The following is a 16360-nucleotide window of genomic DNA, read 5'->3' as shown; positions in this document are numbered from 1 at the left end:
TCTTGTCGGTTAAGTGGTGGAGAATTTCTCCCTGAATCGTAACTGCGCGCTGGACCGTTGCGTCTCAAGTTATTCTGTCTCCCATAATAATAATTGTTTTGGTTCCCATATTGTCTGTTTCTCTGATTGTCTCTGTGATAGTCATTACCGCGGAGAGGTGATCTTTCCCTGTAATTATTACTACTCTGCCAACGGTTGTCATACGGGTGGTGTCTGTTTTGGTCACGATTTGTGTTGTGAGAATAGCCTTGTCGCGTCCAGTTATTATTTCTTTCATCGCGGAATTGCGACTGATGTGATCTGTAATTGTTGTGCTCCTGCGTTCCGCGATTGTCAGTGTCACTTTCCAGTTCTTGTAACAGTCCCTGAAAAGCTTCAATGTCGTCTTTGCAACGTCCTGCCAAAATAATATGTCGTAAATGTTCAGGTAATTTGATTAAGCAAATGCGGATGAGTTCTGAGGGGCTGTATGGGTTTGACAGGTACTGATTCTTGTGCAACATGTCTTCAAAATATTTCACAAGACTGGAGAATTCAGATTGTTCGAAATGTTTCATCATTATGATGCCATGTTTTACACGGTCTTGTGTGGCTTGAGACCAATATGCTGAGAGGAAGGCATGGTAAAATTCTCCTTCACTGTGGCAATCGTGAATGACCGATCGCATTCTTACAGCTGGTTCATTCTCTAAGTAGCCACACATAAATTCTAATCTGTGCTCTAATGACCAGTTGGGAGGAAAACAATGAGAGAATTGATGGAGCCATGCTTGTGGATGAATGTCGTTGCCAGAATTTTTAAATGTTTTGAATTTACGTGTAGTAATGAACAACTTATAGTCAAAATCATCGTGTCGGCGAGTAGCATCTCGGTCATAGTTACGTCGTGTCGGCGGTTCCATCTCAAAATTCGGTGTACCTTGCCAATTTCTTTCATAATTACCGAAATGCCCTGTGTTATTATTTTGTGGCTTTTGCGTATTTCTAAGTCCCTCTTCCCGTGTTGGAGCGCGAGTGTCTTCTGAAATACGTAATTCTTGTATTACCTGAGTCAGCTGATCTTGTACTTCCCGGATTTCTCTTTGGTGTTGCATATTAATTTGATTCTGATTTTGTTTGAATTTCCTAATTTGTTCGCACTCTTCTGTGTCATTAAAGACTACCGGTTTTGTGTCGTTCAGATTATCATCTACCTTCGTAGATAAGTTAGTGAACTGATCCGAAAGTTCGACTACTTTCTCCGATAGTGAACACATTTCCTCAATGTGTTTTTCTGAACCAAGTTTCAGAGTGTCCATTTGTGTTGAAATCGAATCTACTGTGTTCTTTAAGTTTTCCTGAGTTTTTGCAAGTTGCGTAACCGAATCGGTAGATGCAACTGAGTCAAATTTAGCTTGCAAGGTCTCATGATTTTCATGAACAATAATTTGCAGTTCTTTTATGGCTGCTTCGTGATTCTGTAATGCCTTTTCATGCCGCGAAAAAATAGGTTGAAAATGCTCACAAATTTGAGTTTTTACGTCATTACAGACTTTTTGACATTTCGATTCAATGTTATGTAACTCAGTAGTTAAATCTTCACGCGTTTGTTCAAGAGTTTGTTCCAATGAGTCTAACTTTTGAAGCTGTTGCTGTGTTTGTCTCTGATTTTGTTCCAGTGTGTTTAACTGTTGCTGTGTTTGTCTCTGATTTTGTTCCATTGCGTCTAACTTTTGAAGATTTTGTCCCATTTGTTTCTGATTTTGCTCAAGTGTCGTGTCTAACTTTTGTAGCTTTTGTCCCATTTGTTGCATTAACTGTAATAACAATGCACTGGTGTCTGAAACATGTTCCTCAGTGCTTTTCGGCAGTGAATTTGCACCGGCAACATTCACATTTTGACAAGCGGAAAACGTGTGTTGACTCATTTGGGAAAACGGTGAGGACGCAAAACCTGAATCTACAGTATTTGCAAAATTGTGTCCTGACATTTCGGATTCCTGAGGCGAGCTATTGCCGACCGATCGATCGATAACGCTTCCCTGTTCACTACCTGTTTCACTGTCTACACCATTGTTTGCCGCCCGCTCCATTTCCCTATGCACAATTACCAAATTACTACTTTGAACATCAGTTAATTCATTACTCGGTGGCGCTAACACACTGCTTTCGTCTTCACTGTCATTTCTCAGTTTACTTTGGAGCCTAGTATTACGTTTTTCACACGCCATTATTGTCACAATATTTCACACGATAACACAGAAAAGCACAATTTGAAGAGCAAAATAAAATAACATAGCAATGGAAATAATGTCTACTTAATTGCCAGCGCAGCTGCGAAATACTTGGTGCAAATCTACATGCATGCCACAACTGTTTTACTGTACAACAATGAAAGTCTGCAACTACAAAGGAGATTTTCTCTACAATTACGCGCTAGCAATAAACAAAATCTACACTAATTACACAAACTACAACAAAAAATCAGAAGATTCCAGTGAGGTATCCTAGGCTAAGGGTCGACATATGAAACGTCCCCTTTGAACAATTATACAGGACTGTGCTTAACCTGACACACAATATTTTTAGCGCAACGCAATCTGACTTTAAAAATTCCCTACAAAAGAATGACCCTGACTAACATTAAACTATACCTTTCACAAATCACTTACCTCACAAAAATCTTCGCTGCTCAAGCTACTGCAATACAGCGAGCGCCACTACTGCCAGCTAAATAAAAGATTCAAACTATGGAAGGCACTAACTACTGATAGGGATAGTTAGCAAATGAAAGATATTAATAGAGAACAAACAATGTATTTACCTTGATATCATCATATATAAATATAGCAGTTCATGACAAATTACAAATCTCAGCCATCTCTCTCCCCACATCCACCACTGCTGGCGGCTCACCTCCAACTGCGCAACGCTACGCGCTGTTCACAGCCAGCTGCCTAACACTACAATGGCGAGTATTACAACAATGCAAAGCAGCCACAGACTGCACACAGCACAGCCAGTGATTTTCATATTGAGCGCTACGTAACATTGCCAACAAGAAAACATAAACAGCCTACTTACAGATGATGTTGCTAATGGTGAGAAAGTGCTTCAGGAGACCAAACAGCTATGGTCATCAGACTCCCTTTCACCACACCCAGGGCAGGAACAGTTACCCAGTCTGTCTGCGTATGGCGTTAATTCTGTGTGCAAGGGTGAGAAACTGTACTACACGTTTGCGTAGTGGACAGAACATGGGAACCAGCCCCGTATTCACCTAGTAGGATGTGGGTAACCCCCTAAAAACAACATCCAGGCTGCCCGACGCCGGCACGTCGACCCTCGTCGTTAATCAACCGGGCGGATTCGATCCGGGGCCGGCATACCTCCCATCCCAGAGGCGGGTTTGGAAAAAAAGAATTATGTCGCGGACCGCGGTCTGTCCGTAAATCAAATACCAGTATAACTATATATCACTGATTTTTGTGATACAAGATATATAACATCACAGTGTGGCCTTGTGCTTCGCTCTGCTACCGTTTTGCCTAATACATAAATCGGGAACTATTCTACATTATACAATTTATTTCAGTTGCTGTATAAGGTAGATCAAGATACAAATTATAATGGCTGGACGCATTAATGTGGATGCATTAATGCATTTTTGTACCTATGGATGTCCTATTGAGTGAAATTAATTCACATATCGTGGAAAATCTTTTAAGTCACGGGAAACCTACATCTGGATGGGCGGACAGAGATTTGTGCCGACGCGTTCCCTAATACGAGTCCAGTGTCTTACCACCGCGTGGAACCTCGCTCGGTTCTCAATGTTGAAAGCACAGACTGCGACGCGGACTGGAGTTGAAGGACAGGCAGTGTAGCAGGCAGCTGGAGGCCGGAGGGGAGAGCTGCACTATTGTTGCTGGTGACAGCCCCAGACGTTACACACTGATTGCTACCTCCCCTCCCCTCCCCTCATCACCCCTCGCTACCTCGACCCAGCAGACGTGGTGCTAATTAATCTGTCCGTCAAAACGATCCCAGGGCGTGAGTGACAAGTGCCTCACCGAACACACAGGCAGCGGCAGCCTCAACCCGTTTCCATTAGCCAACCGCCGTCAACTGACAGGGCGCCGGCAGTTGTGGCCGAGCGGTTCTAGGCGCTTCAGTCTGGAACCGCGCTGCTGCTACGGTCGCAGGTTCGAATCCTGTCTCGGGTATGGATGTGTGTGATGTCCTTAGGTTAGTCAGGTTTAAGTAGTTCTAAGTCTAGGGGACTGATGACCTCATATGTTAAGTATCATAGCGCTCAGAGCCATTTTTTGAACTGACAGGGCGCTGATAGGTTTGTTGATGTGTACTACGGTATCTCTTAGAGCTCCTATAATAACAGGCTGAATCGTCCGCCAAGTTTCCCCCAACTCTGACGATTTAACCACCCACCTTTTGGGTGGTTAACTATCCATGCAACTTTTTACAGTACTTATTATGAAATTGAATACTGCGTGTACAAAGTGTACCGAACAACAATTAATGTGTATAGAGTTACTTGGAGTGCCCTTTTCATATAACGGAAAACTGAAATGTAGTATTACACTGCCATAGAAATGTAGGCTCGAAACTTCCGCGGTAGTCTGTAAATATTAAATGTAATGAATTACGAACTCCGTCCCAATGTCTTCAAATATGGATGCTAGACAGTAACAACCTATGTCTGCTTATTAGCTTTTGCACGTATGTTGGCACTTGTAAAAGTGGTGTTTATGTTTTAATCGTAAGTAGGTGCTTTAAGAAATACGGCAGTTTTACTTTTACAGAGGGGAATTGTACCATGCATGAACTCAACCATAGAAGTATGTTCATACAGGCCTATGAAGCAAAACTACCATTTTATGTTATTTTTTGTTCATTACGTCGAATTAGTTAATGACCTTGTGGATAACATCGGAAGTTCCCTGAGGCCTTTTGCAGATGATGCTGTAGTATATCGAGAGGTTGTAACAATGGAAAATTGTACTGAAATGCAGGAGGATCTGCAGCGAATTGACGCATGGTGCAGGGAATGGCAATTGAATCTCAGTGTAGACAAGTGTAATGTGCTGCGAATACATAGAAAGATAGATCCCTTATCATTTAGCTACAAAATAGTAGGTCAGCAACTGGAAGCAGTTAATTCCATAAATTGTCTGAGAGCAGACATTAGGAGTGATTTAAAATGGAATGACCAAATAAAATTAATCGTCGGTAAAGCAGACGCCAGACTGAGATTCATAGGAAGAATCTTAAGAAAATGCAATCCGAAAACAAAGGAAGTAGGTTACTGTACACTTGTTCGGCCACTGCTTGAATACTGCTCACGGGTGTGGGATCCGTAACAGATAGGGTTGATAGAAGAAATAGAGAAGATCCAACGGAGAGCAGCGCGCTTCGTTACAGGATCATTTAGTAATCGCGAAAGCGTTACGGAAATGATAGATAAACTCCAGTGGAAGAATCTGCAAGAGAGACGCTCAGTAGCTCGGTACGGGCTTTTGTTGAAGTTTCGAGAACATACCTTCACCGAGGAGTCAAGCAGAATATTGCTGCCTCCTACGTATATCTCGCGTAGAGACCATGAGCCCACACAGAGGCATACCGACAATCTTTCTTTCCACGAACAATACGAGACTGAAATAGAAGGGAGAACCGATAGAGGTACTCCAAGTACCCTCCGCCACACACCATCAGGTGGCTTGCGGAGTATGGATGTAGATGTAGTTTTTGCCCAGCAGGGGTGTCTGAGTAAACACCCGTTCTCACTAAGCACCAACCGTAAAGTTTGTGTGCATGAAATTCACGCTTTTATTGTTTCTATCATTCACAGAAAAATAAGACGGCAACATTGTTACTTGTTGTGGTCACAACTTTATAGTTTGGAAGTTATGTTACTTGTGCAGGTTGCCTCACAATGATCAATCCGCTGTAAAAATATCTTAATTATTAAATAAGAAAATACTGAGCGAGGTGGCGCAGTGGTTAGACACTGGACTCGCATTCGGGAGGACGACGGTTCAATCCCGCGTCCGGCCATCCTGATTTAGGTTTTCCGTGATTTCCCTAAATCGCTCCAGGCAAATGCCGGGATGGTTCCTTTCAAAGGGCACGGCCGACTTCCTTCCCCGTCCTTCCCTAATCCGATGAGACCGATGACCTCGCTGTCTGGTCTCCTTCCCCAAACCAACCAACCAAATAAGAAAAGGAGTTATGTATTATTCAGTCTGTGTATGTATAAATAATCACAACAGGCCTAAATATTCGTTTTCACTTTGGCAATTGCGAAAATGCCTCAAGAATAAAAAAAAAAATTGAGACGAATTGCTTCATACAATCGGTTTCATATGGATAATTACTTTTATTAACGTATACTTGCAATACACAATTGAGTGCCAGGTCCTGGTAACCAGCTGTATCGCTTTCTTCGTTCAGGATCACATGGAAATCTAAACACGTGAACACCATTTTTGCAATGGTTAGTGCAGTTTACAGCTGAGCAGCCACCCTTTTTACGATAAATTCTCCAATACATTTAATCAGAAACATCCACTCGCATCGGGACTCATACATAAGCAAGTATGAATATAGTATACTCTAGGGAAAACATGGCAGACCGTTCAGCTCAGGTTATAGGAGTCTTAGTAGCTCTGCACACGTCACCGTATCGAGTATTTGACTGCTGCACTGGACCGCTACATAGAACTACACTTAAACTCTTCCAAATTAAGTGGTAGCGGGGGCATATCTTTTACGGAAGTTCTTCAGCGCACTCGTAACAATCTTGGCAACATGCGAGCCCTTATACATCCTCAATACAGTACCGACCTCTTCGCATGAGATTTCCATACCTTTGGAGCTCCGAAGAAAGGCATTCGTGACCGTCGATTTCCTTCGGTCGAAGAGACACATCCCTGGGTACAACCATGGTTCGGTAGGTAAACGCAGACATTTTTCCATGAAGGCAGTGACCATCTTGACTCACAGTAGGATAAATGTATAAACATTTATAGCTGTTACAATGGAAATAATAAACAGTTTACTTACTTTTCCTCTTGTGTCACGTCTTAATTTGTCAGCCCCTCAGCCGGCCGCATGGGCCGAGCGGTTCTAGGCGCTTCAGTCCAGAACCGTGCTGCTGCTACGGTCGCAGGTTCGAATCCTGCCGCGGGCATGGATGTGTGTAATGTCCTTAGTTAGGTTTAAGTAGTTCTAAGCCTAAGCGAGTGATGACCTCAAATGTTAAGTCCCATAGTGCTTAGAGCCATTTGAACCATTTGTCTGCCCCTTACAAACGAAGCGCGAACCTTGCGGTTCCACCAGAAGAACGAGTTCCCGTATCAGATGCCATGATACAGTAAGAGGGAAAGTAGGAGAGTTCCATGAAGTCTGAAGATTGAAGGAAACTTTAACCATTCATCAAGATTAAAACGTCTCTGCGGGATTAAAGACACTGCTCTACAACGCGAGAAACTTCATGGTAACAAAGATGCACCTGATACGTTAAGCGGTAAACTCTTCAGTTTCATCGAACATAGTACTTTTCACTCCAACCAGATTTACAATACTGATGAAACGGCACTGTACTGGAAGCGCATTTCCACATTTCAGCCTCTCCAACACACGCGCCTGTTGATTTCGAACTGTCAACGTTTTTCGGATACTGTATAGCCTGGTGTCCTTGTTAACCTGAACAGTCTGGCTTTTCTCAGGGCGGTAATTTTAGCATTTTAAGCATTACACTGCAGCGCCAAAGAAACTGGTATAGGCATGCGTATTCACATTCAGAGATATTTAAACAGGCAGAATACGGCGCTGCGGTCGGCAACGCCTATATAAGACAAGTGTATGGCGAAGATGTTACGTCGGTTACTGCTGCTACAATGGCAGGTTATCAAGATTTAAGTGAGTTAGAACGTGAAGTTATACACGACCGATGGGACACAGCGATCAAGAGGGGATTTTCTCGTACGACTATTTCACGAGTGTACCGTGAATGTCAGAAATCAGATAAAATATCAAATCTCCGACATCGCTGAGGCCGGAAAAAGATCCTGCAAGAACGGCACCAACGACGACATAAGAAAATCTTTCAACGTGACAGAAGTGCAACCCTTCAGCAAATTTCAATGTTGGGTCATCAAAAAATGTCAGCGTGCGAACCAGTCAACGAAACATCATCGATATCGGCTTTCGGAGCCGAAGGCCCACTCGTGTACTCCTGAAGGCTGCTCGACACAAAGCTTTACTCCTCGCCTGGGCCCGTCAACACCGACGTTGGATTGGAAACATGTTTCCTGGTCGGACGAGTCTCGTTTCTAATTGTATCGAGTGGATGGACGTGTACGAGTATGGAGACAATCTAATGAATCTATGGACCCTGCGTGTCAGCAGAGGACTCTTCAAGCTGGTGGAGGCTATGTAATGGTGAGGGGCGTATGTAATTGAAGTGATATGGGACCCCTGACACGTCTAGATAAGACTCTGATCCATTCCTGTCCATTGTGCATTCCGACGGACTTGGGCAATTCCAGCAGGACCACGCGACATGTCACACGTCTAGAATGGCTACAGAGTGGCTCCAGGAAAACTCTTCTCAGCTTAAACACTTCCGCTGGCCACCAAACTCACCAGACATGAACATTATTCAACATATGGATGCCTTGCAACGTGCTGTTCAGAAAAGATCTTCACCCCCTCGTATTCCTACGAATTTATGGACAGCCCTGCAGGATTCATGGTGTCAGTTCCCTCCAGCACTGCTTCAGACATGACTCGATTCCATTCCACGTCCTGTTGCGGCACATCAGCGTGCTCGCGGGGGCCCTACACGATATTCGGCAGTTGTACCACTTTCTTGGCTCTTTAGTGTAGAAGACGATCCAGCAGTACAAGTAGAAGGGTGTTGACGAGATTGAGAACGGGAGCGGAAACCTTCAGACGTGTATCAGTTCTGGCACTGCGCAACTCACCGGTCGTCCAGCGAGCGACTGCCAGGTGAAGTGGAGGCTCTCGATGCCTGGGTGCACGGGCACCACGAAGTTGAGCGCGTACGTGTTGACCATGCCGTCCCGCACGTAGAACAGCTCCGCCTCCAGACCTGCAACACCAACACACGAGTCCACAACCCACACATAGGAACAATGACGTCACGAGAGAAAGAGGCAGTGTGCAGACAAGGGACACCAAATAAAAAAAAATTGTCTCATTTTTTGTAATATAAACTTCAAGTTATACAAGTACCGCGCAAGGAGAACTCTAGATGCGGTTTATTGGTAGAATCCTGAAGTGATGCTGTCCGTCAACAAACGAAATAGCTTACAATACGTTAGTTCGTCCAGTCTTACAGTATTGTTCGTCTGTATGGGACCCTTACCAGTTGGGTCTGATTCAACAGATTGAGAAAGTCCAAAAAAAGAGCGGCAAGATTTGTGTCTGGTACATTGAGCCATCGCGAGAGCGTTACAAATCTCATTTAAAGTTTGAAGTGGGACACACATGCAGGTAGACGACGCGCTAAACAGAAGGGGCTTGCCCACTAAATTCCGAAATCCGATCGATCTTCGCCGAAGATGTTGAGCATATATTATTACCACCAACTTTCAAATTGCGCGGGGTGGAGGGGGGTGGGGGATATGACTTCGGCGCGAATTGTGCCCTCCGCCACACACCTTGCTGGCTAGCGGAGTATATATGTAGATGTAGATGTAGAAGTTATTGCCAGATCATCAGTGAAGCGTTTCTCATCATTTGGCTCAGTCCGTAGCTCGTGGTCGTGCGGTAGCGTTCTCGCTTCCCACGCCCGGGTTCCCGGGTTCGATTCCCAGCGGGGTCAGGGATTTTCTCTGCCTCGTGATGGCTGGGTTGTGTGATGTCCTTAGGTTAGTTAGGTTTAAGTAGTTCTAAGTTCTAGGGAACTGATGACCATAGATGTTAAGTCCCATAGTGCTCAGAGCCATTTGAACCATTTTTTGAACCATTTGGCTCACGATAAACCAAGTCTGAACAAGTTTCGACGAGATTTGTGCCTGATTTTCGTAAGTGAAGACCATCTGTGTCCCCTAAATTATGATCAGATGAGAAAGAACGAAGATCTTGGCATTACAAACAAGTAACGACGAAATGTCTCCACTGTAGATCTGGAAATCGATTTAATATAAAACGCGAAACGCGACTGGGAAGTAAACACTGCACAGGATGAAGTGAAACAAGGTGATAAGGTCAAAGCGGAGTACAGGACCTCGAACCTAGCAACATTTTCCAGATAACCGCAGATCGAAAATATACGGATCTGGATGATGATCGGGTTGTGGGGCGCTCAACTACACGGTCATCAGCGCCCGTACAAAGTCCCAATTTTTTCACACGAATGATACGGATGATGATGATAAAATGATGGGAACAACACGAACACTGAGTCCCCGGGCAGAGAAAAATCCCCAACGCGGCCGCGAATCGAACCCGGGACCCCGTGAGCCAGAGGTAGCAACGCTAGCCACTAGACCACAAGTTGCGGACTACGCATCTGGAGCTACGGCCGCCAAACGACAATCGGCGAGCAGGGTTCGGAAGTTTGTCCACTACACGTACTTGTTTGGGCGTAAAATGTAAAATTAAAACACCTTTAGCCGTCTATACTTTGAATATAATTTACTTAAGCGACCAGTTTCGTTGTTTCACTACGCCACCTTCAGGCACTTGCGTAAGAACAACAACAATAATGACGGTGTAAAAAACTACATAATAAAATGGCGGTATAAAATTTAAGATATCATTTATATGCAGCGGTAATATGTGGTAAAGATCTGACACAATGCAAACTGTACAAGCCGTACACATTAGTTGTGATATCACATCTTCTACAGTTCTTTTTCTTAAATGTTTACTACATATTAGCACTGCATATAACTGATCTCTTAAATTTTACACCGTCCCTTTAATATGTAATTCACTCTATCATTATTGTTGTTATCCTTACGCAGGGGCTTGAAGATGGCGTAGTGAAATACCAAAACAGGTCGCATAAGCAAATTACATTCAAAACATAGACGGCTGAAGGTGTTTTTAATTTTATATTTTATAATGAACAGCCCAAATCCCTCAATCATCTTGTACAAAGATGGACTTACAGTGTCCGTGTCTAGCAATGCGGTGCTGTCCACCTAACGATACTTCTGTCTTATGCTGTGTTTGTTGCTGTGGTTCATGTCAACTTCGAAGCGAAGCTGTGGGCAAGACTTTCGTGCAATTGCTGTAAAAAAATGTAATTTGAGAACAAAAGGACTGTTTAAAATTTAATTTCTCTCTTCATTCTTGTCACCGTATTATTTCACACTTAATGTTCTCATACTGTACCTTTTCATATAAGCGGTAATTCATGCAATCTGTGTGTAGTAAAAAGTAAAAGATATGGTCCTTAGACATCACTATTAATAACATTGTACCTTACAGTACCAAATATCGACTACCTCACTACAGTGGTGTTTCTGCAGTACAGTTTATTATCTTAACAAATTAAGATAATTGCGATGTATTTAGTCTACTTGAAAGAAAGTCGAGCTTTACGCAGTAAATATAACAGAATTTCGGGATGGGAATTTAAACTTTGACTAGCTATAAGTGTACAATTAAAGTCATTATCTCCAACTACTTTAAAGGGTAACGGCGCTCTTTGGCATAACAGGCGTTAACTGAAGCAAAGTAATTTCAGTAGTAGTAGTAGTTGTTGTTGTTGTTGTTGTTGTTGTCATTGTTGTTGCAGTTTTATGCATCCCTAGATCTCTTTTAGAAAGATATTGGACATGTGTTGTTATTACAACCAAAAACAAAGCAATTCACGTATACGGAAATTTGCATACTTACAGGTCTAGTTTGAGAAGAAAGAGGCACATAGTCGGCCGTGGCCTTATAGTAGGAACCATCCCGGTGTTTGCCAGAAGTGATTTAAGGAAACCACGGAAAACGTAAATTGTAATGTCTGCATGAAGACTAGAGCGTCCACCGTCCCGAATTGATGGCCGATATATTTGAAACAGTCCTGCCTCACTCTCTTTATTCTTAGTGTGCAACGTTATTTTATAAGTAAGTTATTTAATAGAATAAAAGGCTAGCGCTAAAATACTCATCCATATGTCACTCCAAGTCACTGCACACATCGCTTCACAATACTATACACACTGTAACTCATGTGACTGCCTTGTGAGATGTTGAGCTCGGAAAGACGATAAGGTGTGTAGTATTACACACTGAATAGCGTTGAGAGCAAGATTTTCAAGAAAAGAAATGTACTGTGGAAGTGTCATGTGGAATGATAGATGTTTTGTTACTGTTACTATTATTTATTTGTGTTACATTTTTTACTGAACTCTTACTCAGCGGTATCTAAATAAGCCTTCGACGTATAAAATGTATTGTGTAACAGGTACTTTTTAACAGCCTTTTTAAATCATTTTCTTTTAGCAATTTCTTCAGTCTCTCCAATTTATTGTACAGTTTTATTCCTTGGTAGGAAATACTATTTTGTGTTTCACGTTCATTCTTTCGTGGTAAAAGTAAGTTCACAGCAATTCTACTTCCATGGTAATGGATAGAGCTGCTTGTGCAACAATTTTCAATGTTATTGTGATATGATGCACGCACTTCCGCGTGCTCATCGCTGGTTGCTTATCGTTTTATGGCCGTAGCTCCACAACGGCGCATTTCCAACAGTGATTCCATTCGACGCGCTCTACCACGCTGTGGCGTAATTATATCACGGTAACGCTCATCTCACAATATTCCCTACAAACGTGAAGTAATTTTGACGTCACACGCAATATAGATAACCGAAGGAACTGCTATCGACTTTCGTTAGCGTTTGGTTTGTGAGAAGTCTTGTGACGTGAGAATTATCCGTGAAATAACTGTGACAAGAAAGAATATGAATGTTACTGCTCGTCGTTACACTTGCAGCAGTTCAAGCCGTCCTCTTAGGTTCCTGCCTAACCACACATTAGGAAATTGTCACTTATTCGGAAATAAATAGCCAAATAGTTCATCCTTCGTTGTCTAATAAGACGGAAATGTCATAGCATCGAAAAATACAGAACATATTACATTCACAAGCAAGTCCCAAAATGTGTTAACAACGCGAAGATGAAAAAAAATAAATAAATAAGGAAATTAGCACTTAGCGGAGTGCGAACCTACATCCGTCGGCTCCAAATGGCTCTGAGCACTATGGGACTTAACATCTATGGTCATCAGTCTAGAACTTAGAACTACTTAAACCTAACTTGCCCGCCGAAGTGGCCGCGCGGTTCTGGCGCTGCAGTCTGGAACCGCGAGACCGCTACGGCCGCAGATTCGAATCCTGCCTCGGGCATGGGTGTGTGTGACGTCCTTAGGTTAGTTAGGTTTAACTAGTTCTAAGTTCTAGGGGACTAATGACCTCAGCAGTTGAGTCCCATAGTGCTCAGAGCCAGCCAAACCTAACTAACCTAAGGACAGCACACAACACCCAGCCATCACGAGGCAGAGAAAATCCCTGACCCCGCCGGGAATCGAACCCGGGAACCCGGGCGTGGGAAGCGAGAACGCTACCGCACGACCACGAGATGCGGGCCCCAATCCGTCGGCTCCGTAGACAACGATATATCCTTTTTTTTCACAGCTTAGTCATGTAAATTTTGTTTCATGTTACCGTTATCATACCTGTGGCAACTCTTCGAGGCTTACATCGTTAACGCGTTAGTAACTCACATTTCATGATAAGGATAACGTGCTTGTAATACATTTCAATGCGCCGTCGCCTTTAAACAGCATACTGCAAGTTATAATTCAAAATATCTAAATGTGCCAAAACGCATATGGTGCCTGCCACATCAATTACCGATACTGCGTGTGACCTCAAACAAAACGAGGGTCACGTTTGCAGGAATCTTGTGAAATGAGTGTTGCCATTATTGTCAGCTCTTTGTTCTGCTCCCTGTATTGCAACATGAAGAAGATGTGTGAATGTATAAAACGAATAAACAGAAAGCTGCTTTAGAAGAATACAGGCAGATGATTCGTTACGATTACTGTTTGATACAACGATTTGAGAAACCGCGAGTAATCCGTTTATTACTTATTCAGATTTTTAATATTCCTTAGAACAGAAGCATGCGTAAGAACTTGATTACTAATGAAATGCTACAGGTCTGAGAAAGCACGAATGTTGTTGTTCATACTCTTTTGGAATAGGCGATAACTCGTAAAAAAACTTTTCTTTCCATTTAATAGATCCGGGAATGAAACTTGGAAGACTGAAATGCAGGATACTTTCAGCGAGAGCTCGAAACACTTTATAATGGTACATAACTTGGTGTTCATACCTTCTACGTTGAGTCTTGTGTGTATCGAAACATTACCAAGACGTCCGCCGGTGGGCAAGACGTAGAGAAACCCATCTCGCGAAGTGTACTGCATTTGTGAAAAGCGGCTACCTGTAAAACTCATCACAGGAATGAACAAACCGAACATTCTCTGCACGTCGCCTATCTTTGCCGTAGCGACTCATCTGTGGCGAGATCTTCTCACGCGGTGTTTTTTTTTTAGCAGCAAAGAAATTGCAGACGCTTTGCTCCGAGACGCATTGCTCCTCTTACAAAGCCCTCCCCTTTCCCTACATCGCCGTGGGCAGAAGACGATGGACCGCGCTTCGGCGCTACAAAGGCACGCTATGTAGCGCGGTGCACTCTGGGAGGTTTCCGCCGCCACTGCCACCGCGTGATGTAATCACGGCCGCCTCAAAGCCCGCCTTGGAGCTCTCAGCAGATGAACGCCGCCCAGGTATTCCGAGTTGGACTGCTCACGATGAAAGCTGTAAGCGCATGCATTTCGTTGTATTACTTTTATTTTTACTCTGGCCCGTGTTCGTAGTCGCTAACGCTCGCTCGAGCTGTGGCGCTCAGCCGACAGGTTTCCAGTTCGAATCCTGGAGGTGTGAGAAATATTGTCGTGTCACGTTCGCTTCAACACTGCTTGCGTGGTAGGTGCAGTATGTGTTACACGGACTCGTAAACGTGGCTGTGATGAATGCATGTACAGAATATACGTAGTATCTTATTTGTGGTCATCTTCTATATTCTATCTATCACTTTAAAAACCACATCCAGCCTGGCCGGAACACCGGCCGTCGTCGTTAATCCGCCGGGCGGATTCCATCTGGGGCCGGAGCGCCTTCCTGAGTCCAGGAAGCAGCGCGTTACCGCTCTCGGCTAACCTGGCGGGTTGGGGGTTGGTCATGTTCTGCATCTACATCAATATTCCGCAAGCGATCTGACGGTGTGTGGCGGTAACTGCTACCTCTAACTCGTCACCTCTTCCCTGTTCAATTCAAGGATAGCGTGTCAAAAAAATGATTCTAGATAAGCCTCCGTACTATCTCTAATTTCTCGAATATTCTCGTTCCGGTCATTTCGCGATTCGTGTGGGAGCGGGGAGCGGGGAATAATTTGTTGTCCGAGTCTCCCCAGAAATTACTTTCTCGAAATTTTAGTAGTACACGTTTCCGTGATGCACAGCGCCTCCCTTGCAGTGTTTGGCACTGGAGTGGTAGTAGTTGTAGTAGTATTAGTAGTAGTAGAAGTTGTTGTTGTTGTTGTTGTCGCTGTCACTGTTGTTCTTCAAATGGCTCTGAGCACTATGGGACTTAACATCTGAGGTCATCAGTCCCCTAGAACATAGAACTACCTAAACCTAACCAACCTAAGAACATCACACACATCCATGCCCGAGGCAGGATTCGAACCTGCCACCGTAGCGGTCGCGCGGTTCCAGACTGAAGCGCCTAGAACCGCTCGGCCACTGGGGCCGGCTTTGTTGTTCTTGATGATGATGATAAGAGAAGGGGAAGACTGGCGAATATCGCGTGCTCTTATCGAATAACACATGGAGACTACCGAGCTTAACGTGTCAACCCGACGGACGGAACACCATCAACAGCGTCACATCGCACCTCGACTACGAGGCTGGTTCAGTGCCTCATTGAGCAGAGGCGTGTGACTGCGGATGCTGATTGGCCCGTCTGACGGGGGCGTTAAGCTCGGTAGTTTGCCACCCTGCACTCTCTCCCCCCCCCCCCCCCCCCATGTCGCTACCGTACAACAGAAGACTTCACCCTCTCCCTTCCTTCTACACAGTATTCATCAAAACAACAGAACAGTACGACAATACTTTGCTGATCCACTTCTCTCTAACGCGCAAACGTGATACATAAACACATTTGTCAATCCGCAACAGGGCGTTGGAAGGCAACGCTAACAGTCCCCCCTTCTGTCATTGCTCAAGATTACGCTGTGAAACTTCTGCATCGTACCCAACA

The 16360-nt window shown here is 43.9% G+C and overlaps 1 protein-coding gene across 1 annotated transcript in view; it reads right to left on the bottom strand.

Annotated features, from left to right (window-relative positions):
- Positions 1–16360, bottom strand: part of LOC124599145 (tyrosine-protein kinase Dnt-like) — a 560517-nt gene that overhangs the window by 213399 nt on the left and 330758 nt on the right. Inside the window, exon 2 of the mRNA XM_047136052.1 lies at positions 8988–9115. Coding sequence (XP_046992008.1) covers positions 8988–9115 — 128 coding nt within the window. The remainder of the gene's footprint in view (positions 1–8987; positions 9116–16360) is intronic.

The sequence above is a fragment of the Schistocerca americana genome, chromosome 1, assembly GCF_021461395.2.
Source record: "Schistocerca americana isolate TAMUIC-IGC-003095 chromosome 1, iqSchAmer2.1, whole genome shotgun sequence".
Lineage (NCBI taxonomy): Eukaryota > Metazoa > Arthropoda > Insecta > Orthoptera > Acrididae > Schistocerca > Schistocerca americana.
The sequence above is the reverse complement of the archived record's forward strand: the minus strand, read 5'-3'. Positions and strand labels throughout refer to the sequence as shown.